Source organism: Oculina patagonica, chromosome 8 (genome assembly GCF_052425735.1).
Source record: "Oculina patagonica isolate OP01 chromosome 8, crgOcupat, whole genome shotgun sequence".
Lineage (NCBI taxonomy): Eukaryota > Metazoa > Cnidaria > Anthozoa > Scleractinia > Oculinidae > Oculina > Oculina patagonica.
In genome coordinates, this window is record NC_135765.1 from 18845745 (window position 1) to 18873142 (window position 27398).

Here is a 27398-nt window from a genome sequence, read left to right on the forward strand (position 1 = left end):
CTACAGGACCCGGCGCCAGGACATTTAACACAAAGCACGAAATTATTCGGCTGAAATTTAAAAATAGAATGACCCTATACAGTTGTGCCTCTCTTGTTGGTGGGGCTTGGTCCAAGCCCAGAAAATCCAGAATTTGTCCAGTTTGTCACAAAATTTTCAGCAGGCATGAGTTAAATTTTGCGTGTGATTTTTCCATCGCCTGTGCTCATTAAAATCAACCGTCCGGGCACGATTTCAAAACAAGTGAAATCTTTGGTTGTAGAATGCGTGTTAAGTTAAAGCATAGTTAGTAGAACAGTCAATAAAAACTAACACTCTGCCTTTGAAGGCGCATTTAATACTTGTGATAAAATTTTACTTATTTGCTTGTAACTTGAAACCCGAGACGTCGCGAAACCGCAAAACTTTGATTAGCCTGCGGTATTGTTGGGCTTTTTTAAAAGTGCCCAACAGCAAGCGCTTGTTCTGAAGGCTAGTAAGGTAAGGTCAACTGTCATTTTATAACTTAAAACCAATATTAAATTTACAATATTAAAGAAAGTGTTTTAACTTAAAAGTCTAGGAAATACTATAGTAATCATCTAGGCTATATTATTCATTAAATTTTTACTTGGTAGTTGTTACTATGGGCTTAAACCTAAATTAAGTAACAAAAAGGTAATGCTTATGTGATCTAGCTCAAACTATACCCGTCTCTTGTAAAACAGAGCAGGGTTGCTTGCTATTCCGCGATCCTCCCGAGTGAAAGAAGGCTTATGGCTCGCAATTTCCATTGGTATAGAACATGTTGCTCTCCAGTCCGCCAGCGAAAGAGCGTGTTCTTGTATTTATGACAAACTGTCATATGTTCTTGGCATTCTTGCGCTACAAAAATCCCAAGGTATTGGATAGTTAAGCTTGCATTAATTCAGTTACCCAAACATAGATGTGGTTCAAAGAAAAAAAAATTACCTTACCTGTACGGGCAACTAACAATTTTCCTTCGCTATCGATGCTTCAGTATCTGTCAGACAAGATGTAACAAAATTTGAAGTGTGCTTTTGCATGGTAATTTACAAACTGGACAAATTCTGGATTTTCTGGGCTTGGACTCCTGAAGCCCCACCAACAAGAGAGGCACAACTGTAAAGGGTCATTCTATTTTTAAATTTCAGCCGAATAATTTTGTGCTTTGTGTTAAATGTCCTGGCGCCGAGTTCTGTCGCTGTGTACGTGTTCGGTCTCTTTAAATTAAATTATAAATTAATTTAATTTTGTGATGTGCATCTGAATAAATGAATGAATGGTTTTTGCACGATCGAAACCTTTTATATAGTTGTTTTAAAACAAGATGAGAAACTTTTCGTATTTTATTTCCATTATGAATGAAAACTGAACGGAAACTAACAGCGATATATGTTCATAATATTTATGTACGTTTATGTTTATAACTGAAGTCAACTTCCAAATTAATAATACTACGCAAGTTACGGCTTTGACGTGAGTTACCCGCCAGAGTAAATAAAAGGTACAAATCATTCCCAATTTCAGGTAAGTGAATGATATTATTATCTCATTCTTTAATCTTAAATTTGAAATGCAACTGAGTCCTAACAAACAAATCAAATTCAATTATTGACAAGAAAATTTATAACGTGACGCAGGTCACGCAATGAGCTCAGTCGATGATTTTACTGTTTTTTCTTCTTTCTTCGTGTTTATATAACCTGTTGATAGGCATAAGACGTCAACAAAATCAAATAAAGTTTAAACTTGCTTTCTTTGTGCAAATCATAGCTCCCAAATTTAAATTTAGCGGACCAGATCACTTAGCGGAGGACGAATTCAAAAATTAGCTTTATGCAAATTAGACACGAGGAGGTCGTAAACTTTCGTTTCTCATTTGTGTGAATCTTGAGTACCCAGATTTTTTATTTAATATTATAACAGAAGAGACATCGAGCTTTTGCACAGTGTTTAGTTTGACTCGATATCGGACATATCAAGGTGCTTTTTCGGCCTCCAAAGTTTCTTTAATTTTTGCCCTTTCCCGAAGTGCTTGATAAAGCAATATTTTAAAAGGTGAAGGAAACCTCAAAATAGCCGGAAAAAATTAAAGGTGTATGTTGCCTGAAAGAAGAAAGGTCAATCTATTATTCTAAGTTTATTTCGATTCAGAGCATTGAAAATTGCTCTTATGGGAATATCGAGAACTTTGCCATTTTTACGCATATTTTTTGCATATTTAATGAGCTAAAACCGTTATTTTCGTTTTTTCTTAATTTATCGAAAACCATAAATTCCTACGATATGAGAATAATATTTTCGAACATAGTTCCCCAAAGGTGTTATTTAGTCAAAGTTTCAAGATTTTCGATTTCCCCAGCCTGTCCAACAATTCTTCATATTCTCAGTCGGAGCCTGTTAAGTAAAGGTGGACCAAAAGTAAAACTAGTGGAAATTCCGCTCAACCACTCGCTGTCTATTCTAGGTATTAACTAAGGTCCATACAAATCCTTATATTTAAGGACCACCGATTAGTCAGTAATGCTGTGAGCCTGCGATCTCTATCCCTACGTTCGAAAATTAAACGCTTAATCTTGATGTATATCAAGTATGGCTGAGGTTATTTGCCGTGGTTATTTTCAGTCGTTTTATCGCGCAATCAGGTCTGTCATTCATTTTTTCATACGTCAATTTCCTCCACTTACCACTGTATGTTGAGTTTGTTAGTTGATGTAAGAAGTTCAATGTGAACTTCCGTCGAATAGGTCTTTGTGAGCGATAAACACTGAGCCAACTGACGTAAATAAACCCATCCAGTAGTCGAACACACTTCACTGAGGCGTGTTGCCCTATCTTGCTATAAATCCCTACAATGTTGTCTCTGTTTACATTGCAATTATCTGAAAGGCCTTGCTCATAATCTTAATCTTGAAGGACGCTACTGTTACTCTTATCTAAAACTGTAAAATAACTTTCCCACTGCGAACGAAACTGAAATCTCTTAAACGTACCTGAATGCGGAAGTATCAACACGATTACATGTAAGAAGTGGCATAACGAAAGAAACGTTTCACCCATCATCAGTTTGTGATAAAACTTCATTGCAAATGTTGTTGTCAGGTCCACTGGAGGAACAAGTTCTGCCGCTGCTTTTATAATGTAGGTAGCAAACGTACTCAGCCAATACGTTCTTTATTTGAATAGAGTCACACTTCAGTAGCTTGAGTCACTCAAGACACGCATAAGCAACTGACTCGTTCCAAGACTTTTCTTGGCACGGGATGATAAGTTTTCCGTAAGAGACGACGAGGGACAAGTCAGCCTCAGCGACGAGTGCTCGGGAATATCACGTTCTGTTTGTTTGTTGAGATGAAATTTAAGTTGGTTTTTGATAGTAGTCTGGCACTCTACATCAATATCGTGCTAAATATTTCACAGATAAGCAATATTTTTGAACGCCAACACAATTGCTTTCATATTTAACATTCTCTCTTCGTTGAAGATCGCATTTTTCCTGGAGCGGACAGTTTAGAGGTCAACTATCCGCTTCTCGGAACAGATAAAGTCCGCAGATAAAGATCCGTGCATTTTTTGTTTGCGCAAAATGCAGGTCAATGTTTATGTAAATGTTCGCTTTAATATTGTATTCGTCTATTTTCAATTATGTCCAAGGAAATAAGGCATTAAAACGGATACGTTTGCATTCATCCATAAGGCGTTGTTTTAAATAGTATATTACAATAGGAAATATTTCTATTTTAGATACACACAATGCAGGCTATTTTTATTTAAATGCTCGGTTTAGTATCGCTTTCGAGTTTTGTTCTTTACTTATGTCTATGGCAATAAATCATGAAAACGGATACATATATTTCTATTTTAGATATATGTCTCTGTGACTCAGACATTTCCCTTGAGGCCAATGCTTTACAGTATAAGGAGCGGAAAAAGTCGCTATTCAATTATATATTAAGATTACTTTATGGTAAGTGAACGCGTACGATTTTTATTCACGAGTTGAAAAGAATAACAGAACAAACGAGCGAAAACAGCGAGCGAGTTTGTTATCCTTCATCACAATTAAATAAATTAAAGTTATACGTGCGAACTTATCATAAAGTAATTTGTTAATAACATGAGTCCTGAGATATTACAAAGTTAAGTAAATAAAAATAAACATCGCCGTCGCGGAGACGATAAGCAAAAATTGTTCACAAGAGCATTCTTAACTCAGCTTAACTGCAAATAATTCTGCAAGTTTAATTCTACATTAATAGTAATCTTTAGCATCCTTGACACAACAATTACTTCCTGACTATGTTTTACGCAGCTAAGCAGCAGCTCGTAAGTGAATGAACGAATGAATCACCATTACCTACTTTCCTTGAAGTTGAGAGTTGTTCAAAATCTGATTGTAATTGTAGATGTAGATCGTATTAGCCTTGTGATTCGTCGTTCTTCATTTTTCAGTAGCGAAAACTATCGTATGATTTTTACTTGTATATATTACTGCACAAACTGCGTACGGGTTTTTTTTTTTCATTCACGAGCTGCAAGCGAGTCATTTATTGACTATGTCTACCATGAAGAAGGATCAGTTTCAGGCAGTGCTGTTGTTACGATGGAAAGTATTTTTGGTCACCTCTTCAAGAATGTGGCTTTTCGTAAGAAGGTGATTTAGATTTTAATCCTATCCAGACCGGGGGGAGGGGGGAAAGTGCCCGCGCTGACTTTGAATGTTTATTACTTTTTTAAAGATTCAGCAAAACGCTGCCAAACTTTGTGAGTTATCTAACATTTATCTGGGAAGATTCAGTTTGGTATGATAGGTTGATGTGTCGGGAACTTGACGTTACCACGGCAACAGTATTTTTGACAGACATTTCCCCATTATCTTTAATGCAATTAATTCGCCTTTTTAGGTCTTTTTGCATTTTTTATTGATTTTCAGTACTTTTCAGTAATTTTGGGCGGTTTTCTGACATATTGGAAAATTTTGAAATCCAAGATGGCGGAACCAAGATGGCGTTTGTTTTGACATGCTATATATCCTCAAAGTTTCATAGTGATTGCTTAAGTATTCTGAAAGGTACGGAGGAGGTGAGGGCGAAATCTACCCTCCCCTCCCTGTCTGAAAAGATCCAAGAAAGCCCGGTCTGGACAGGGTTAAAAGCTATCTTATGCCTTCTATGCCTGCCCCAGGAAAAGCATCCCCCCCCCCCCCCCACACACACACACACACACACACACACACACACACACACACACACACACACACACACACACACACACACACACACACACACACATTGCTGCTTTGCCTGATCTCTGTTTACTGGGCAAAAATTGAACACAACCAATAAGACAAATATGACTATGGACGAAGGTCCATCGCCACTTTTATGAAACATCAAAATTCATGATTTAGTAAAGGTGAGGGCCAAGAAAACAGAAAAAAATATGGAAAAATGATATAATTAATAATGCAATAACAAGAGGACGAAACATGGGGAGGAAGAAGGAGTTCGAAGCAGTTTTTTCTACAAGTGATAGATCGGGGAGAATGGCAACCACATGGCTTGCTAGGACACGTGACCTTCCAACAACCCTAGAGGGGAGTTGTCAAAACTGTCATTGGCTCCTCACCAAGAACCGATAAAACTCAATTACAGTAACAAAAATACAGGGAGAGAAGACATAAAAATTCTATTTGCAGTCAAATACATTTTTTGTCGATAATGATAAGCGTGATATTCTGTTTCCTTTAGGTAATAAGTTATGTAGTTTAGTTCACTTGTCATCAAAAGAAACTGACTACTTTTAATGCGAGTTTTTTATTGTAGTGTACATCAGAAGTAGCTTTACTTTTGCAAAACAAAAAACAAAACAAGAGTCAAGTACATGTACTAAAATCAAGCAGCGATCGAGAAGTGTACAAAACGTTTCCTGATAAATCGGGGCATCAACAAAACAACATTACGTGTCTGATTGCTATAACTTATTATGTGTTTAATATTTTAAGCATTAGTACATTTCAATTTATTAAAACACATTACAAGATGCATTACGTCTACAGGAACACTATCTTAACAACAATACTACTTACAATAATACCTCATTACAATAATAATAGCGAGAATATATATGACAGGACCATATAAAAGAAATACCTAAGGCAGTTCAGCTCCGTAAAGACATTTTATTAAAAAGCTTATATCCATCGTACTTACAGACAGTGTAAAAAACCGCTAACATACCAGCTAACACTGGTTACCTAGAGACCCGACATGTATGGAGACTTTGAAAAGTGATATGTTATTTATAAAAATACCAGTGTGATTAAACGTTTTGATATGTACTCTACTTGAACACTTATTTAGTGGCTACATTTTATTTCAAGTATATTTTTTGTTACGTTGCTGGCTTGGATGAATGGGGACGCTTACTCGCCTCGGCCACGGAATACTGTTTGTTGTCTGTTGGCAGACAAATGTGCCTAAAAATAGGAGGGCTTATACCCCGGACTTAAAGGTTGCTGCTATTTCTGTTTTTAATAGAGATTTTTCTGATTGAGTTTTACACCCGAGTAAAAGTATAATAAGCTTCTGGTCGTGTCTGCACTACTTGCTATTCAGCCGTAAGATCTTCCATGTTGGCGTACAAGCTGTCGTCATACTCTCCAAGGTTGATGTATGTCTGAAACAAAAAAATATATCACAGGTAGTTGTGTAATAACTTTTCAGTTTTGAGTGAAGGTGATTTTTGTTGGCTGACAGCCTAAGTTCTTCTTAGCTCGTGGCGTAAGCGATACAAAGATAAATTAGTAGCGAAGACAATTAACGCTTCCGCACCAATCGTTTATTATTTTTTCTACTTTGCTAATTTTATGACTGCGCCATCTTGGGAACTGAAATAAATGAAGCTAGCTACTGGAACTAAGATTTTTTTTCTTCTCATTGAGCCAAGGATGTTGTACGCAACTAGGAAATCTAAGTGGACGTATAAAAAGGTGAATCTGATTACGACTTATATTGAAAATTCCAGTCCATATTTTGTGTCGAGTGTTCCAGGTGCAAAAGAAAAGGTCGAGAACCTTCCTCTGAGTAATACTATACTCTACGCGTTCTTCTTCGCGCTGTTCCCCAACTAATATGTACAGAAGTAGAACATGTTTTTTATAGTTAAATTTTGCATTATTGGTAAAATATGCCGAATTCTGTAGTGTTTACCTTGTGGTTTCGCTCCATGTCCTTCATCGTTTCTTTTAGTTTAGGAAAGGTTGGTCGATCACTTGGGTTTTGTTCCCAACAATTAAGCATAGTCTGATATCTAATCAACAGAAATAGAATTAACAAGTAGATTTGTTGCTGGAAAAGTAGCAACAAATGGGGATGCCGTAAAGATTTTTTCTGGTTTATAATAAACCGTAGACTACATTGGTCGGAAGAGTTCCGTTATAGTATTTTATATGATAAGGGCAACAGCGGAAAACGTACGTTAGCCGCCAAAGTTAGCCGTCACTGATACAGTTCAGGATGAGATATTTAAAACTGAGAACATTGAAGGACCGTAAACATGAACGACATCTCAATTAATTAATTCAAGGTGCCTTTACAACACTTTAAAGGGGAGTACCACTGTACAGAACCTGATAAGCCTCCCTCTTGTTGTCCCTCGGGTAAAGTGCATGTCTCAATCTCGGCACTCCTCGCTAGGAGCGAAAAAAAAAATAAGATCGACAAAAGACTTAAACTCGGAGAAATTTCTTGGAATTGGTAGTCAATTATATTTATATATGGCGACTGGTGAGGGAGTGGCAACCTTCTCAAATGGAAAACGAATTGTTTCTCGGGAAGCATTTCGTAAGTTTGTAATATTGGTATATCATTATTCAAACTATTCCGCAGAAATTTTTTCCTTTGATGTTTCCGAGAATCATTCTAAAAGAAAGAACTGTGTATTATAAAAAAATACTTTTAAAATAAGGCTCGAGAGAAACGTCGCGTTGCTGTTTTTGGTTGGTTTCCTGAGGAACGAAACGTTATTGTTTTGGATTCGATGTGAACTATTTACACAGCATGACTACTATCCAAACAGAAGAACGCTCGTCAACACGTTGTACTGAAGGCGAACAAACTCTTTTTTTCATGTTCTTCAAATATCGAAAGGATAATCTTCAGCAACCCCAAAAAATATTGACATTTTTTGGCGACTACAATGCTTTTAAAGTTCGAATAAAGGCAATGTATTGGCGAAAAATATAAAGCGAGCTCTTTGCGTGTTTACTTGATTGTTAATTAAATTTTAACAGACATCACGTAAGACACAAAAGTGGCGAAAAACGTCTTAATTCACGAGTATTTTTACTACAGTTTACTTAAGTCAAACAAACACTTTTTTGTTGATAAAACTTTGTTTAAATTTTAAGACACATGCAGTACTGTTTTGATTACATATCATTGGGAGAAGTCAGCCGCATGTAACTGATTTAGCTGATTTAATTAGCAACGCACTGAAAGTGTAGACATTTGACGGAACCGGCAAGGAATTTTAGCTTTCACGAAGGAAAATACCAAAAGAATTCGCTTTTGCTTATCATATTGGCATAGTCAACGTATTTCCGCCAGTCGCACTAACGATATGAGGAATGAGAGTCCAACTGTAACTGAATAATTTAGATGTTAGCTAGTTCGGGCGGTTTATTCCCGGGTTTATTGAAAGCAACTTAAGCGCTTTTGTTTACACGCAGCTGAACACGAAAATAGAAACAATCGATTAATCACCTTGCAAAACCAGTTATCCTCGAGCTCATGCATTTGACTAATTTCCTTGTCTTCCGCATCAAAACCTGTTTTCCTCAATTCCTCACAATTTAACCTAACCTTGCCAAAACCGGTTTGCCCAACACCCAAGGGACCAATATACGATGCTTTTATTGGTTATTTGGGTTGTTAATCCAATTATCCTGATTTCCAAGGGAAATACACACGCACCCTGAAAACAACTAGGATGCCCTTAAGCATCCCAAAAACAACCAAAAAAACATTATGTAAAAAGCATAGTTGCGCTATTTTAAAACGATATTAGAGAGCGGCACTCAGTTCATAAATAATCAAATGCAAAAATATGCATCCTATCAGGACATCGAAAACCCAGAACGTTGATATAAACATGTATAACATAAAAGGACGGTATAGTCTGCGTTCGAGCCTATTGGCCCATCAGGCCGGAGCTTATCCCAGTTTCCAAACCATAAAGCGACGGGAGTATTTTTACTCTCCTCTGTATGAAATGCTCGTCCATTGCAAGGTTACCCCAGCATTAAATTCGCCAGTACCCATTTATACACCTGTGTGGAGAGAGACACTTTAATAGTAAAGTGTAGTAAGAACAAGACAACGAGTTCTAAATTGTTTTCATTTTTTGTCATAGCCCGGAAATAAATCGCAAAAGAAATTATTTCATTGAAGTAAGAAAGTGGTACAGGTTAAAAGTGGTTTGTAAAGTGTTTTTATCAATGAAATTAAGAGTTGCAACAGCAAAAACAACGACAAAAACTACAGTGTATTTACATTTTGCTATCCACATGTTTTGGCTTTGGCATTCTGAATCCTTCTTGAAGTTTCATGGCGATTTGGCGAGCGTTAATTCTCGGATATGGAGATCCACCTAGATGAGACAATCGAAAGTAAAGTGAACGATTTTTGATGATGTACGGTTAATTTTATTATATAAATGATATGTATCTGAACCTACCTATGGTAAGAATCTCGTACAGAAGGACACCATAGCTCCACCTGCGAGAACACAAATATGAGTAACACTTCATTGGTAACAATATAAATTGTATAGGAAAAAGAGGTGGGTGGAGTGGGGGATAGTGGCGAGGAAACGTTTTTACGACACCAAGTCAAAGGACGCGTTTTGGACCGTCAAAGAGAATATTATCTAGTCCAAGTAAAGGGGTTGTGAAACCCAGAGAAATAAACAGAATTGTTCTCATGTCTACTTTTGCCGTGATATTTAAGGATTGAGTAACAACACGAGCTACTTACGTGACCTTCAAAGCAATAGCTATAATGAGGTAATGTTAGTTATAGTAATAGTAATCGTCAAGCTTATCCCTGGAACCGGCCCTATGCCCACTTAGGGCTTTGGCCAAAGGCAAGTCAAGTTATCCCTGGAAAGTACTTAGCTTCGTAACCATCGACAAGCTATAGTAATTAGTGTCCAACTTCGTCCTTCGTTCTGGTTTCATCGCTTTCCACTGTACTGGGTGGTTAGCATTCCTTTTTTTGTGGCGATCGTGTAAAAAACCTAATGTTACGTCATAAAAAATCTTATTTTGGTATGATGTGCAGGTTATAAGCAAATCATCGAGAAAAGAGATTATTAGTTCTTAGTTGTTCGATTCAGCGCTTACACGTCACTTTGTGTTGTGTATGTTCCATATAACAGAGCTTCATAAGCAGTCCACTTGACAGGCAACCGGCCCTGAAAGATAAACAGCCTCACTAGTCTTTTTCGTTTTTTCATCAGTATCACATGCTCAATAAACAAAAATTGCGCCAGAATAAGATAAGTTATTGGGAGAGTTCGGGTGGAGGGGGAGGAATGGAGAATACCCACCCGACTTTGTTTGGTATAAATATCATCCTGGTGAACATTCCTTGCCATCCCAAAATCTGTCACCTTACACTTCTCTCCTTCACCAACAAGAACATTTCTGGCCGCCAAGTCACGATGGATTATCTGAAAGAAAAAAAACCCTTTTTTAAATTGCCGTACTTATTATTCAATTCGTTTTCCTCTTTTGCTACTATTCTTTGAATTTATGTTATTATATATTTTTATATATAAATAATTAGGATAGTACGCGCGCTCTCATTGGACTCATTGGTCGCTCTTATTGGTCAATAGGTGTCACTGGTGTGACGTCACGCTTTCTGTGTTTCCCAGCACAACTTCAAAACATCATAAAACTGTCAAAAAGACTTGTAAAGTAATTTCAAGTACAAATATTAAAGACATGGAAAACAATACCAAATTTTGATATGTGTTCCGGCTTTCTCTTCCCATATGAGCCCGAGGAAAAAAGGCAAAAGAAAGAAGAACCACAGCGCTTTGCCTGCCTCGATGATTCTGAGCTAGACGAGCTCGTGGAGGGAGCTCAAGCGAATGACAAAATATTCAACAAAGTACACAGTAAACATTTTTCGAAAAAAATTTTGCATTTAAGTACTACAATAAGTACTACAATAAGATTCCCTCACCATTAGAGTTCTCAGTAGCTCAGTCGTTAGAGCGTCCGACTAGTGTACGGAAGGTCGTGGGTTCGAGTCCTATCATCTAAACTCTTGGGTGGATGGGAGAATTCTCGAAAGTTATGCAAACCTTCGACTGCGTCTCGGGTTTGCATAACTGTCTCGAATTCTCCCTACCCCCCTCGTGTTTAGATGAGGCTATGTAAACACGGAAAAAGTCCTCTATTGCTTATATATAGATGTTTACCTTCCTTGACGACAAAAAAGTCATCCCATCAGCTATCTGCCATGCAAATCTCATCAACTGCTGTGAAGTCAGATTGGTTTTCGGCTTTCTATCCGGGTTATTAAAATACGTGTCATTGAGCCCACGACTCTTCCTCAAATAACCCAGCAGATCACCGTATGGTACATACTCAATAAGGACCAGTAAGGGATCTAAAATAAGAAAATATAAAGCGGTTGACATATACAGACAAGATTTCAGTGAATTGCAGAGAAAATAGAACTGAACTCACTTTCCGGAATTCGAGCTATCGGGTTGAGGCAGGGACATATTTCGCAGACATTTTTAAAACTAACATCATAAGTACGTATCGTTCATTTTACACCTTCAAAACAAAGACATTTATTTATATGCGATGGCTGATTGGGCGTTCTCGTTTATCGAATACGACGTCTGTTTTAGCTTTATAAATTACGCACAACAGAATATTGTATAAGGGAGCTCCAGTCCTTAATTATTATTAAAGTTACTTTGAATTTACTTTACCAGTTTCTGTTACGCATCCCAACAACGTTATCACATGAGGATGAGGCTTCAGTTTTTTCATCAATTCAAGTTCTGAAAGCAGGTCCTTTCTGTCTGAGTCAGGAGCATTTTCTATTTGGAGCAAATCAATTTAAGAAAAGTATCAGCCCATTGCAATCAATCAATCAAATCTGAAAAACGTCACAGTGTCGCTAAACGTTTTTAATGAGATAACCTTTCAACATTTTCACAGCCACAGTCACATCTTGGTTACCATGGAAGTTCTTTGCTGTTGCCTTAGCAACTTGGGAGAAAGCTCCGTTTCCGATATTCTTAATGATATTGACTTGCTCTCGTCTGATCTCCCAGCTTCTTGTTGAAGGATGGAGCGGCATGTAATCACTGCTGTTAGGAATCTCGTAAGTTGTGCTGCTAACTTCATTTGTTTCTATTGACTGAGCATCTGCCTCCTGCTGGACAACAGTTGTCTAGGAATAAACAGTAAAAATTAATGACGACAATTTAATAAGGAATAGTAATTGGTAGATTGGCTTTCTCCCCGAGCCTATACTGAAAGCGAATTTAAAATAAAAACTTACCATTTGAATGGAATCTGTCAAATCTGCCCGTGATAAGGATTTGCTACCACTGAAATTGGAAGATACGATTGTAAGTTTTAAACTGAGTTTAAAAACTCATTGAAATATGCCGATGCAGTATTGTAAATAGTACAACAACAACAATAGCTGTTGCTTTTTATAGTTGTCGTTTAACTAAAGGAGTTTTCCTGGTTTAAATGAGGCAAGCTATAAGTAGATTTGTTATTTTTGTCACCATTGACTGTTGCACTCACCGTTTCGCACGCTTCGGGACTGCTGAAAAACAAAAACGTGTATAGAGATAAAGCAACGAATGGGCTTTTCGATAACAAATATGTTTTTAAGTTTTTTGCTTGTTTCTGAACGACACTTGTCGACTGCTGTCGACTCCTGTTATCTTATTCAGCAAAGTGATTAAATTATTGTAAACATTTCAGTTCGCGGGTACCATAGCTTTTTACACGTAAGAGAGGGTTAGCAAATATTTCAGACATTTATCTAGTGTCTTTGTACATGCCAGACGCCAACTTGCAACGCAAGAAGCACCTTTGGCCGTTAGGGGATTAGGATATACTACTGTACATAGTACCTTGGGAGTAGGAAAAGCTCATTTGATTAAAGCGGTCACTACTAGTAAAAACGATCAATGAGAAAAAAAGAGAAACAGTCCATTTCCTCACTCTGTATGTAACACTGAGCAAAGCTTTAGAGTAGTCTCACAAAACATTTAGTTGGATATCAGAGGATTTTTCTCTCTTGCCTTCGTTCCGGCCTGAGGCCAACATGGCAATGACTGGAGGCCACTCCAGAAAAACCTTTGGCACCCAGGGTATTAGAATGAAACGAGTACATAGTACCTAGGAAAGCTAAAATCAAAGCGGTTTTCTATCAATAGTAACAAGGAACAATTGGGAAAAGGGAAATATTACATGTGCACAGTGGGTATATTAACACTGAGCGAAGCTCCAATGCCGTTCCATAACAAATGCATATGGATGTGGAGATGCCTAATACGGCTTAACAACACTGTTAATTTTTATTTTAGAAAAAATATGTGTAAACAGTGAACACAAAGAATTACCTGGAATTTGACGCCTTCTCCAGCTTATAACACTGATTATAACAATGATTATCACCAAGAAGATTATGATACTCAGATAAACAACATGAAGAATCTCCACTTCCCTATCGCATCTAACAACTGTGGGTTATAACATTTTAAATTAATATTTGTTTCCGCTATTTAAGTAGCATGCTTGTAAACCAATTACCTCGAAGCTAATTGCATGACGACTAATTGTACATAAATTTTTATTTTATTCTAAGGCTTGAAATGAGAACTATTTTTTCAGTTACAAAGCTAACCTGTTTTATTCTGGTTTGTAGTCGATTTAGTGGACCCTGAAAAACACCAAAACGTACAGAAAATTAGTTTGGAAGAATGTATATACAAGGTAGTTGAACAGTATCAAAGATAAAATAACTTCAATTGTCTAAGGAGTTACATTAGCATAATTGTAGCATCTCGCTCATTTCGTTTTAGGACAAACATAAAAAAATCAGAAAAAAAGCTAGTTAAAGGAATAATCTGCAACAAGAAAAGTTAATTTTCCATTACGTTACCATTACGTTACCTCCTAAAACTTTGCTTCTCTTTATGTTTTTCTGTTCTTTTAAACTCTCTCCATATTTGTTGGTTGCAGTCACAACAAACTCATACCGCTGACCCCTTTTGAGTGTGACGACGTATTCACGAACAGAGACTTCACGAATGACCTCAAGCTTTCTCCAGTCTCCTACGGTACCGTTGCTACTAACGTTTCGTATATATACAGTGTATTGTGTGATGTCTGCTCCATTGCTGACTGGCTTTGTCCATTTTAAGGCCACTTCATCACTCTGTACCTCCGCGGGCATTTCTATAATGTTTGGTGTGTCGGGAATTCCTGATTGATAACAATAATATAAAAGTTGTCCTGTTAGACGGATAATGGGTACTTCACGAACGCATAATTGTCACATTACTTATGCTTGGCGCCACTATTTTTGCATTATTTTGTTCCCTCGCAGGCACAAAATAGACTGCTTGTTGATCCGCCATGTTGACGGCATATATTCTTTTTTTGCCGCTGTTTGAAAAGTCTTGCGTTTCAAAGGCAATTGAGTGACAATAATGTTACACCACTCTCTGTAAAATAATAGAACAATGGACAACACTGTAGCAAAATTATCGAATTAAAGTTACAATGCATAAATTAGCAAATTTCGTAACGCGGATGTCATGTTAGCAGCTGTTTTCCTTTTGGTTGGACATTTAGTTAATAAAAGCCGCTTGAAATCTTACCTTCAATCTTTGTCCTGATTGTCCTTTGCGCAGCTGTACTCTTAAACACAGCATTCCTGGCAAACACCTTCATACTGTACTCGGTATCTCTTTCCAGACCTCCAACAGACAGACTTGTTGTACCAGGGTCAGTAACATTCTCATTCCTTATTTCAGTGCTACCCTTTAGTATGACCACTCGGTATGCTGTGATAGGACTCCCTCCATCATCAGCTGGTGCAGTCCATTTTACTGTCAGTGAAGTGGCTTGGATGTCTGAAGCTGAAGATATGATGGTCGGGGAGCCTGGTTTTCCTGATAAAATAAAAAGAAGAAAGTTTATTTCTATTGTAGCTGTTTTTATTACTGCGCCTTAAATAACACACAAACGTTGCTCTGATTAATTATTGGTTATGTCGCTGGTTAACGGTATAGATCAAAATTCGCAGTTACTGGATTTACATTTTGTTAAACATTTCAAGGACTATTTCATTCTACCGTAACAGTTTTTTTCTTGCGCTTGGAATGAGCTGTCTAACTTCTAAATAACAGAAAAAAGGCTCTTTATAGTCGAGAATGCGTCCCTTTGGTTTAAATCATTGATTGTAATTTTACTGCTTTGTCGTCATGGATAGATCAGACTACGACAACAAAATGGAAACTTTGCTCAATGATAGAGACACCTATGAACTAGTTTCCGCGTCTCCTTTCCGCCGAATTGAGCGTGAACTGAACGCCATGTTACTCTCTTTAAAGAGACAACAAAAGATAGATGAATCAACCTATCGTAAACTTCACTCAACCGATGGCACACCACCAGCGATTCGCGGTTCCGTTAAACACCACAAAGAAGGGAACCCTCTGAGACCCATCGTCACCTGCATCGGCTCAGCTCTCTATAACACGTCCAAGTTTCTAACAGATATTCTATTTCCGCTTCAAAATCGCAACGGATATTCTGTTGCGAATTCCTTACAGTTTTCCAAAGAAGTATCTGACATCAAGATTGATGAGAATGAAGTCCTGGTTTCTTTTGAAGTCGTGTCTCTGTTCACCGCGATCCCTGTCGATAAAGCATGTATTTATATCAAGAACAAACTTGAACAAGACGCTTCTCTTTCATCGAGAACAAATTTGGACATCAATGACATAATATCATTCCTCCAATTTACCCTGTCCAACAATTATTTTATGTTCAACGACAAAATCTATAAACAAGTACACGGGTGCGCAATGGGCAGTCCAGTTAGCCCTTTCGTGGTCAATCTCTGCATGGAGGAGATCGAGGAAAGTGCGATTAACAGTTCATCCGTTCCTCCTAAAATCTGGAAACGGTTTGTCGACGACAGCTTCTGTATCATCAAAAAAGCGTAAAAATCGACGCTAACATTTCTTTCACCATCGAAACTGAATGTGATGGAAAGATCTCTTTTCTCGACACCTTAGTCACCCGAAGAAATTGTGCCATCGCTGTCGATGTTTATAGAAAGCCCACGCACACAGACAGATATCTAGATTATAATTCTCACCATGATAATAAACACAAGGCCAGCACGGCGGCAACTCTTTTACACAGAGCTCTAAATTTACTCAACGCTTCCGAAGGAAAACAACGAGAACTTAACCGAGTTCATTCAGCACTTGAATCTAATGGCTACCCATCGAAGTTCATTAAAAACATCCAGTCTAACAAAACCCGACCCTCGACAGTGCTGTCCCCGGAGGAACTTGTTGGAACATTTTTCAAAATGGTCGAGGCGCCCGAATCAAACAAGTCTTTCGCCTCTCTATCATACATTAAAGGCGTAACAGAACCTCTGACCCGTGTCCTCAAAAAGCACGATATCACAGTAGTAAACAAACCACTGACCACCCTCCAACAACAGTTCCCGGCTCCAAAATTTCGACCTTCTTTGGAATCGCAGACAAACGTTGTCTATAAAATTCCTTGTTCTGAGTGTTCATGGTGTTACATTGGTGAGACGGGCAGACCCTTCAACACCAGGAAAAAAGAACACCTGAGAAATGTAAAAACCGCGGCAAAAGGTTCAAGAATTGCCAATCACGTCTGGTCCAACAATCACGCGATTGACTTTGATAATGCATCTGTCATTGACAAAGGCGGCTTTAGAACAAGAAAAACGTTGGAAGCGTGGCATTCGAAGCTAACTCCCAATGCGGATAACAATTCCTGTCCTCTACCTGGACAGTACAACATTCTTTTTAACAAATATTCTTAGTTATTAGCATTTTTATTTCGCAACTTCACACACTGCATATTTTACCTTTTTACATTTTACCCGTCGAAGGCTGTAGTTCAAACAGCCGAAAGCTTGTATTTTTAAAGTTTTTAAGTCAGAGATCGTTTCAAATTTTATAATATGTAATTTTACACTTATCATGTATTTTAGTATTTTTATTAATTTTAGGGCCAGTTAGTAATTTAAATTTTTATAAATATTGTAATGCGCAAGTGAAAATCCTTGATTGATACTTGCCTAATATAAGTTCATTAATTATTATTATTAATTATTAAATCATCTCTTTTACTAATCAACAATGTTTTGATACACATACTTAGCTGTCGTAAGAGCACTGAAGCGTCGTTTAAAGGATCAAGGCCATTGTAAGCGACACACTTGTATTCACCAAAATCTTGCTCATCATCTAATGTCACCTTCACTGTGCTTTCTTTAGCTGTGACTGTGTTTAGCTCCTTCCCATCAGGTTTGTACCAGGTGAGTGTTGGTGTAGGGACACCATCTGACACACACTTCAACGACACTGTCTGACCATTCCAAGAACTGGCAGCTGATGTAGTAATGCTAAGTATTTTTGCCGGGTCTGTGAATGGAAAGATGAATATTCGTTTACATTTGATTAAATTTGTTTAGTGAAAAACCGTAATGGAATTCAAAAAAAGAAACCCAAAACTTATGGTAAGAATTTTTCTCCATATTTGTTAGTTGTATTCACTAAACTTATAATGTTGGCCCTTCTGGAGTGTGACGACGTACCGCGTATACAAAAAAGAAAGGGAGGCATAATGAAAAAATGTGACAACTCCCTCATTGATTTTTCTTGTATCGAATGTCCTAAAAGGAAGGCACGTTTAAGAATGTGTTTAAAATGTTTGCTGAGCAATGCTGATCTATTACAAATGGGAATTAAAAGATTTCAGACTCACAACGAACTAACAGCGTTTCTATATGAGTTTTCGTCCCTGCTGAGTTGTTTGCTTGGCATGTGTACATTCCATCATCTGTCCTGGTAATTCTGGCGAAATTCAAATAAGCTGTTTTCCGTCCGGAAGTTTTGATTTGTCCATTTCGAATCCATGATACTTCCGGGTCTGGTTTTCCAGTCGCTGTACAACTGATATTGACTGAGGATCCCTCAATGTAACTGCCGTTTATTGACGATGGGCTGAAGACTGGTATTTCTGCAATGAAATGAACGTCCTGACTAGCGCTTAGAAGGGTTTATGGTTTGGGTTAGGCTCTTTTGTTCGTTTTCTTATGAAAGAGGCAAACAGCTAAAATGACCATTTCATTGGTTGAGAACTCAAATCAACTGGCTTTTAGCGAATCATGGTTCAAACTTGTGTCGTTCTCGAAAGTTAAAAGAGAATTAAATCGGCACAAGAAGTACTTTATCTACAGTACTAGATTCTCTTGTTAAAAATTCGCCGTTTTGTTGTGAGGTTCAAACAATCGAAAACAAGCCTAGAAATAGGAAGAGATACACGAAAACAAAGAATTTCCTACTCGCAAGTGCCCGAGTTTGGCGCCAGTAACCGTAGTATTGGATAAATGCGTTGCAAGTATACAAATTAAATAATAAAATGTTGTGGGCTTTTTAAGGAATAAATTCGTTTTGTAGAAACGTTTAAGTCAACCATATACCACATACAAAATAAAGTTGAGAAGCAAACGCAACTTTTAGTTTTGAACACCTTTGAAGTTTTTGCTTCAATTTCAATTGCAGATCGTTGCCGTTTCATGATAATATAATAACATGCTACGTTTGATAGAGCGCACTCTCCTGGTTCGCCTTCAATTTGCCAGATAAAGTTTGCTCCTCAAACGTCGTTATTCGTAGCCTTGTTTACATTCTTTTTTCACGAAAACAAAATACTAAAATGGTTGAGGTCTTCAGCATTGTTTATTTGAGCTTCCATTTCGTAACAGTGTTCGTGCGTGGTGCAAACGAATTTTGAATTTTCATTAGTGCTGTACCTTGTGTGGAAAGCATAATTGATAGCATATATAGTGTATTTGAGGCTGTTAATTCGACATGAATGAAATGGTTCGCATCTGAAAAGCGCAATTTGCGGAGCGCTTCTGTTCACGCCCGTAACTCGGACACAACTTTTTAAATGGAAAACAACAACGTGCTAGAAGGGGCCTACCTTATTCTTACTAATTACTAATTTTCGCGAGTACTTTTTTCGCGATTTTCGCGATTTCAAAATCTGATCGCGAAACTTAGTACGCGCGAAAAAAACTGCGCGAAATTTAAACACGCGAAAATTAATACCATATTTTATATTAAAACAAAAATTTTAAATGTTTGGAACTGCAACTATCTACCTTTAAAAATATCTTTCCGTCTTGGTTTTGACTAGTATCCTTCCTCTGATTACTGTTTCGAGCTTTTAAATTAGTTTAAAACCTGTAGAGTACAGCCACTAAAGTTTCCGTTTGTAGGCAGACCTTTGTGTATTTCCAGTGGTTTCTAAGGTCTTTGAAGACTGATACATAAAACACTGACAAAATCGCGAAATTTAAACACTTTTCCTCTAATTTTTCTTCTAAGTACACGCGAAAATTAGTAAGAATAAGGTGTTTATAGGTTCGCTGGGTGTTTAAGTTCCGGATGATACTTGAGCAGTCCCTCGAGTGGAACACTTCAATGTATGTAGCTTTTATCGACTTCGAAAAAAGCATTGGACAGTATTGATAGAATGACCATATAAAAGCTGCTCCAGGGTGAGCACTAATGAATACCGGAGAAGGTCATCGGAATGATCAGACTGGCCTTCGAGCCAAAAACATGCCACGTCACCCATGGTAATACATTGATCATCATCATCATCATCATCATCATTTTTTACTCTCGAATTTCAGAGTAGCTTGTACAGCTAACAGACCCGTTCACAGTACTGTTTTAAGTACAACAGGGATGCCTACGGATGGATGCCCCTTTGTTATTTCTGTTAGCCATGAACTAGATCCTGAAGGGAAAAAATGTCAAGGTAGACGAATCCTATTCATTGGTTATTGTCGAAGCACCTCGAGCACATTGATTTCGCACATGACCTAACACTACGTACTGTTCCAACAGCACTGTGATAATATGCAGAAGCTCAAAAGAAAAAATAGATGTCTGCAATAATTAAGTTAAAGAATAACATACAAAAGACGAAGAGCTTGAGATTAAACCAGAAAAACGCCTGGTTTGGCTTCACTATTAAAGAAGAAGAAATCCAAGACATCAAACAGTCATCTACCCTTCAGCATTGTCTCTAGTGAAGGTGGACATGAAAGCAAGAATGAGGAAGACCATAACTGCATTCCATATCATAAGGCCAATTTGGAGATCACGTGCATTCTTAGTGAAGACCAAGCCTAGAATCATCAATGCTAATGTGAAGATTGTTCTTCTGCATGCCTGTGAGACCTAGCTGGCGACCAAAGCTGCCAACAATAAGATTCGTCAATCATTGTCTTCGGCATATTCTCCGAATTCCATAGCAGGAAAAAGTGAGAAATCTCTGAAAGATGTCTATATATGGAAGTCCGAAGAAGAACAAATTTCCACCTGTAAGTCAGAAAACGGAAATGGCACTGGCTAGGTCATATGCTGAGAAAGCCCACTGCCAGCTGTGTGACCAGGCATGATTTTCGAAGGCACCTCAGAGATAAAGGAACCAAGGAAAACCGAAAACAAAATGAACAATATCAAGGGAGGCTGAAGTACAACAAGCTGGACTGAACTGGAACCAAGTGGAAATGGACAGGGACAGGGGAAGATGGAGATCTCTCGTGGACAACCTAGGTTACAATGGGAACTCAAGGGTTTAAGTAAGAAAATCAAGGGTTTTTTCTGATTGATTTATTAAGTATTTCTAACGACATATTTTATCTTTAGTTGTAAAAATGTAAATTAAACAACAACATAGATGTAAAGATTTTAATTAAACAACCAACAACTGTACTTTTGTTATCCTGTTTAGGCCAAGAAACACAACAAAAACGTACAGCAGTTATTCTTTCAATTTTGTGATAGGACGATAGTTTTTCCTGGTTGAAAACCCATTTTCATTTATGTATATTGTACAATATGTACCTGTTACAATCAGTTGAACTACGCTCTCGTGGTCTGCACCAAGCTCGGCAAATAGCCTGCACATAAATCTGGTGTTGTCTTGAGCAGATACATTCTCAATTATAAGAGAAGCATTTCCTGTCATCCGTACTCTTCCTTTGTAAGCAGCAGGTAATTGTGAATGTTCTGCAACAGTACCATTTTTAAATTGTACTAGCATCCCAAGAAACGGACGATTAGAGACTAGCACATAAAAACCAATGCCCAGTAGCTCCTTTTGTTTATCATCCACATTGTAGTCCCACACAAGTCTGGCATTGCTTCCCTTCCTAGCATAACTTGGATCAGAAGGCTCCAAGGTAAACTTTATAACTCCTTCTAGAAAGGGCCGGGTAGAAAGGCAACATGAAACCATTATTTCGTATCTCATTTTCTATATACGCGAGGGTAGATGTCGGTAGGACGGCTTCAGAGCAGTCCAATCACAAGACATTTTGGCATAGACGAGGCAAGATCATAGTAGTCATCGTTGCCATTAACAGTTTCAATGGCGACTTGCAATTATACAATGGATAGAACAACATTGAATAATATAATAAACTATATTATTATGATATCAAATTGACGACGAGGATGCCCGAAATCGACCTTTTAAGGTATTAAAATACTGGTTACGAGCAATGGGACATCAACAACAAACAAATTCCGCGGTTTCTACTGGCCAAACGACTTTCTTAGTACTTCCCGCTTAGGCTCGTTTTTTGGCTGGTTCAACTAGTCATGGGCAGCCTGGTCTAAATGGTTTAAGACCAAATAGTATTTTCTCACTGCTCCTTGGATACAAAATCCTTGTTTTTTAACATGTAAAACATGCTGCTTCTGCTACTTAACAAAGCAAAGGCTTCTTCCCCTCCTTGCCGGCCCCGTAGTCTATGTGTTCGATACGTTGCCTGTTAATGGCAATGACCACATTACAACTCTTACAAAATTAACTGCCTTCTTCGAGCCAAGGAAGAAACATGCAATTCCATAGGCATTTTTCATTGGCTGTTCAGCTGCCTATCTTCTATCTTGATGGCTTTGAATTGTTTTGATGGCATGCGCTTAAAAGAATATAACTATAGGCTCATTGTTTTTTCAGTCAAAATAAATAATGTGAACGAGTCTAATGTCAACGAGTTTCAAGTTGCATGTCGAATATACTACCACCCTGGTAGCAAAGTTCTTTATTTCAGTATTAAAGTGAAGGTGAACCAAAAGTAAAACTAATGGAAATTCGGCTCAACTATTCGCTGTGTATTCTAGGTATACATTAAGGTCCATACAAATTCTTATATCTTACCATCAATTAGTCACGCTGTAAGCCTGCGATCCCTATGGTGTCGACTTTCGTAATGAAATTAAATGCTAAATCTTGATGCATAACAAGTATGGCTGAGGTTATTTCCTGTAACCGTACAGCAGTCGTAATATCACGCAATCATGTCTGTCATTCATATTTTCACAACTGAACGTCCATTTCCTCCACTTATCGTTCCGTTTTGAGTTTGTTACTTGATCTAAGAAGTCTAATGTGAACGTCCGTCGTATAGGTCTTTGTGCTCGATAAACACTGAGGCAACTGTCGTAAATTATTCAATCTTAGTCAAACTCCTTACTGAGGCGTCAGTGTTGCCCTATCTTGCTATAAATCCCTACAATGTTGCCTCTGTTTATTTTGTAATTATCTTGAAGGCCTTGCTCATGATTTTAAACTTAAAGGACGCTACTGTTACTCTTATCTAAAATTGTAAAATAACTTTCCCACTCAGAACGAGACTGAAATCTCTTAAACGTACCTGAATGCGGAAGTATCAACACGATTACATGTAAGAAGTAGCATAACGAAAGGAAGTTTTCCCCCATCATCAGTTTGTGAAAAAAACTCATTGCCTAAATGTTGTTGTCAGGTCCACTCGAGGAACAAGTTCTGCCGCTGCTTTTATAATGCAGGTCGAAAAGTACTCAACCAATACTTTCTTTGTTTGGATAGAGTCACACTTCAGTAGCTTGGGTCACTCAAGTCACGCATAAGCAACTGAATCGTCCCAGGACTTTTCTTGGCGCGAGATGATAAGTTTGTCGTAAGAGACGACTAGGGACGAGTCAGCCTCAGCGATGAGTGCTCAGGAATATTACGTTCAGTTTGTTTGTTGATATGAAATTTAAGTTGTTTTTGATAGTAGTTTGGCACTGTATATCAATATTGTGCTAAATATTTAACAGATAAGCAATATTTTTGAACGCCAACACAATTGCTTTCATGTTTAACATTCTCTCTTCGTTGAAGATCGCATATTTCCTAGAGCGGACAGTTTTCGAAGGGAACAGATAAAGTCCGCAGATAAAGATCCGTGCATTTTTTGTTGGCGCAAAATGCAGGTCAATGTTTATGTAAATGTTCGCTTTAATATTACTTTCGTCTATTTTCAGTAATTTCCAAGGCGATAAGGCATTAAAACGGATACGTTTGCATTCATCCATAAAGCGTTGTTTTAAATAGGTATATTACAATAGGAAATATTTCTATTTTAGATACACACAATGCAGGCTATTTTTTATTTAAATGTTCGGTTTAGTATTGCTTTCGAGTTTTGTTCTTTACTTATGTCTATGGCAATAAAGCATGAAAACGGATACATAGATTTCTATTTTAGATATATGTCTCTGTGACTCAGACATTTCCCTTGAGGGCAATGCTTTACAGTATAAGGAGCGGAAAAAGTCGCTATTCAATTATATATTAAGATTACTTTATGGTAAGTGAGCGCGTACGATTTTTATTCACGAGTTGAGAAGAATAACAGAACAAACGAGCGAACACAGCGAGCGAGTTTGTTATCCTTCATCACAATTAAATAAAAGTTGTACATGCGAACTTATCATAAAGTAATTTGTTTATTACATGAGTACTGACATACTACAAAGTTGAATGAAAAAATAAACATCGGCGTCGCGTAGACGACAGGCAAAAATTGCTCACCAGAGCATTCTTAACTCAGCTTAACTACAAAGAATTCTGTAAGTTTTATTTAGTATCCTTGACACAACAATCACTTCCTGACCATGTTTTAGTGATTTTATGCAGCTAAGCAGCAGCCCGTAGCTGAATGAACGAATGAATCACCATTACCTACTTTCCTTGTTGAGAGTTGTCCAAAATCTGATTATAAAACCAAGTGTAGATGTAGATGGTATCAGCCTTGTGGTCGTACGACATTTTTCACAGCGAAAAATATCGTATGATTTTTACTCGAGGCGTTTGTATATATTACTTCACGCAAAGTGCGTACTGACAACTGACATTTATAGTGGGTTTTACTGACAACTGACAAAGGACCTTATTCTTCTTAATATTCTACAAACTACGTGTAAATAACATTGTTCGACTCTTTTCGTTAAGCTTACGTCAGAAATGTACGTTTTTATACTGAATCTTGGCCAGTCTTAGCAGCACGACGCTAGAGTGTAATGTTTGTTAATAATTTGAATTTATTCCCGGAGGCATAATGATAGTAAATTACCCAGTGTTTAAAGCTAGAAGCCAGTATTCCTGATCGAATTGGAAATTGGAAGAGTTGATCTTTTGTGGAGGCTAAAAAAAACCGGACACATGACGCCGGGTCCGAAAATAAAACGCGGGTCACATTAATTGGTGGGAGACGAGCGCTCTTACCACCGCGCCATCCTTACCCCTTCCTCCCAAGAAAGACTACTTGGAACGGCAACGCTCTCAGAATACACATAATCACAATCAAGTTATTTTGTTAAGTGACGATATATATATATGATTATATAATGGTAATTGAACTGAGTGGAGTGCAATTTGGTCTGAAATCATACGCGTGATTTCAAAATCAAACGAGCGCGTAGCGCGAGTTTGATTTGAAATCACAAGTATGATTTCAGACCAAAATTGCACGACACGAAGTTCAATTTCCACTTTATTACATCCATTTTGAAATCGCACAATTAAGATTTTAGTCAGTACCAATATTTTATTGATCCAGTAGCCGATTGGTAAGGAAGCGGAACCGGAAACGCTTTACATCTCATTTTAAAACAGAAAGACAGAGACGTCATGTGTCAAAAAACTCAGTCGAGCGTAACGAAGGAAAAACACCTTTCAGTGAAGGAAACTCGCGCAGTTCTCAAGCTTGAACAAAAACACTTTTATGTACTTCAACGTTCAATCCTCGTCTTCTGACTCAATGATGTAACCCCACCGTTTCTTCTGTGGTTGTGGTTGAGACTTCTCGTTGTCTTTGGAGAAAAATGGTGCAACCTAATCGTGTTGAGGATTTCTTGTGAGTTGTGAAACTCTCTAGATCTCGATCGCACGATGCTCAGGTCTCGATCAGGTCAGTGGATGGGTTTTCTCCTTCAAATGCCGTTTTATAGCACTCTGCATGAGTTAAAGGGATTCCGGGCTTCCGGCTCGTAATAATCTCCGTCCTTTTTTTTTACCTCAGGTTAGAAGTGATCTTGTCAAGTTGTTCCTCCGGTGCCATTGTTTTAGTGGCGAGATTTTCAAGATGGCGGAACTGATACCAGCTTCTTCAATCATCGTTTTGACGTATTTTGGCGTATTTTTATTTACAGCGACATACTTGAGCTGTTGTATTCCATCGCTTAAAGCTAAAGGAAACCTGCATGAAAAAACCTATACTTCTTGTGTTGGCTCTGTATTTGTTGTGTGGTTTTCGTTTGCTTATATTGTGATGGACTTGGGATCACACGGATCTTGTGCAAAAGGTAAAGTAAATCGCTAAAATATTTGTCAAAATGACGCTGAAAGTTAGAAACTTCCTCAAATGTAGGTCTTAGGCCTGAAAGAACTCATTATTGTCATTCAGAAACTGAAAGTAATTACATTCATCCATTTTTGAAAGCAAGATTTTGGAAACAAAAGTTAAAAATTCACTAAACAATAGACAATGGCTTTCTTTCTCATAAAATTGTCCTGCAATTTGATTAGTTACTTATGCATTCCTTTAAATCTGATTGGTTGTTTTGTTTTACTGTTCCTTTCTCATTGGCTGAAAAAAAGATGCAATTTAGAGCAAAAAATAGTGCGATTCGTGAATAAATCGCACTGCTGAGAGCCAATCAGATTGCAAGGATCACCAGTGATTTCAAAATGGATGTAATAAATATATATATGGCACTGCAACTGATGAAGGTCATTGACCGAAACGTCTGTTTTTATCGTCACATTTCAGTAGTATCGTTAGTTAATAAAAAGTCTTTAAAACATAGAAGGCCACTTGCAATGATTTTAACATCAAAATTTAGAAAAAAATAAGTTATTACTTAATCAATTTCCGAATTAATGACATAATTTACATTATATGTGCCTTTTGAGCTAAATTTTGGGTCAGAAAGAAATAATTAAGTTAAATGGTTAACTATTAATAGTCAATTAACTGATAACTGACAAATGGCCAAAATTTTAACTGACAAATGACATTTGCAGCAACCCCCCACCTCCCATCCAGACCCTCCTGCAAGCGAATCATCCATTGATTATGTCTACCATGAAGAAGGTTCAGTTCCTGGCAGTGCTGTTGTTATGATCGGAAATATTTTTGGTCACGTATTCAAGAATGTGGCTTTTCGCAAGAACGTGATATAGATTTTAAAGACCATTTTATGCCTTCTATGCCTGCCCCAGGAAAAGCACCCCCCCCCCCCTCCCCACACTGAGCTCTGATTGCTGGGCAAAAATTGAACACAACAAATTAGACAAATATGGTTATGGACGAACGTCCATCGCTGATTATATTGAAACATCAAAATTCATGATTATTTCTTGATACATAGGTTTGCCCAGTAAAGGTGAGGGCCAAGAAAACAGAAAACATATGGAAAAAATAATATAATCGGGGGGGGGAGGGGAGGTGGCTCTATTGTTTCCAGTTGTTAATTTTTGACTGACTCATCACTGCCAGTGTGATGTCCGCATGGCAACGAGTAAGCGATTCCCTCAGTTTGGTCAGATGAGCGGGATTAAATCGTGAGTACGCCGCAACAGAGGTCAAAAAAGGCTTATCTTTAGTGCTTATATCGCTATTGTTCGCTAATAATTTCCCAGTAATTAGGTTTGA

The 27398-nt window shown here is 37.7% G+C and overlaps 2 protein-coding genes across 2 annotated transcripts in view; one reads left to right on the forward strand and one right to left on the reverse strand.

The window, feature by feature from the left end:
- Positions 1 to 23260, reverse strand: part of LOC144662799 (uncharacterized) — a 37991-nt gene extending 14731 nt beyond the window's left edge. The window contains exons 1-7 of the mRNA XM_078523734.1: positions 23091 to 23260; positions 21274 to 21630; positions 18110 to 18364; positions 17500 to 17766; positions 14944 to 15237; positions 14234 to 14545; positions 13965 to 14000 (exon numbers count right to left, since the gene is read on the reverse strand). Of these exons, the coding sequence (XP_078379860.1) occupies positions 13965 to 14000; positions 14234 to 14545; positions 14944 to 15237; positions 17500 to 17766; positions 18110 to 18364; positions 21274 to 21630; positions 23091 to 23181 (1612 nt within the window). The 5' untranslated portion in view covers positions 23182 to 23260. The remainder of the gene's footprint in view (positions 1 to 13964; positions 14001 to 14233; positions 14546 to 14943; positions 15238 to 17499; positions 17767 to 18109; positions 18365 to 21273; positions 21631 to 23090) is intronic.
- The window catches only part of LOC144662797 (uncharacterized), a 208514-nt gene that overhangs the window by 110228 nt on the left and 70888 nt on the right, over positions 1 to 27398 (forward strand). The gene's annotated exons all lie outside the window — the stretch shown is intronic.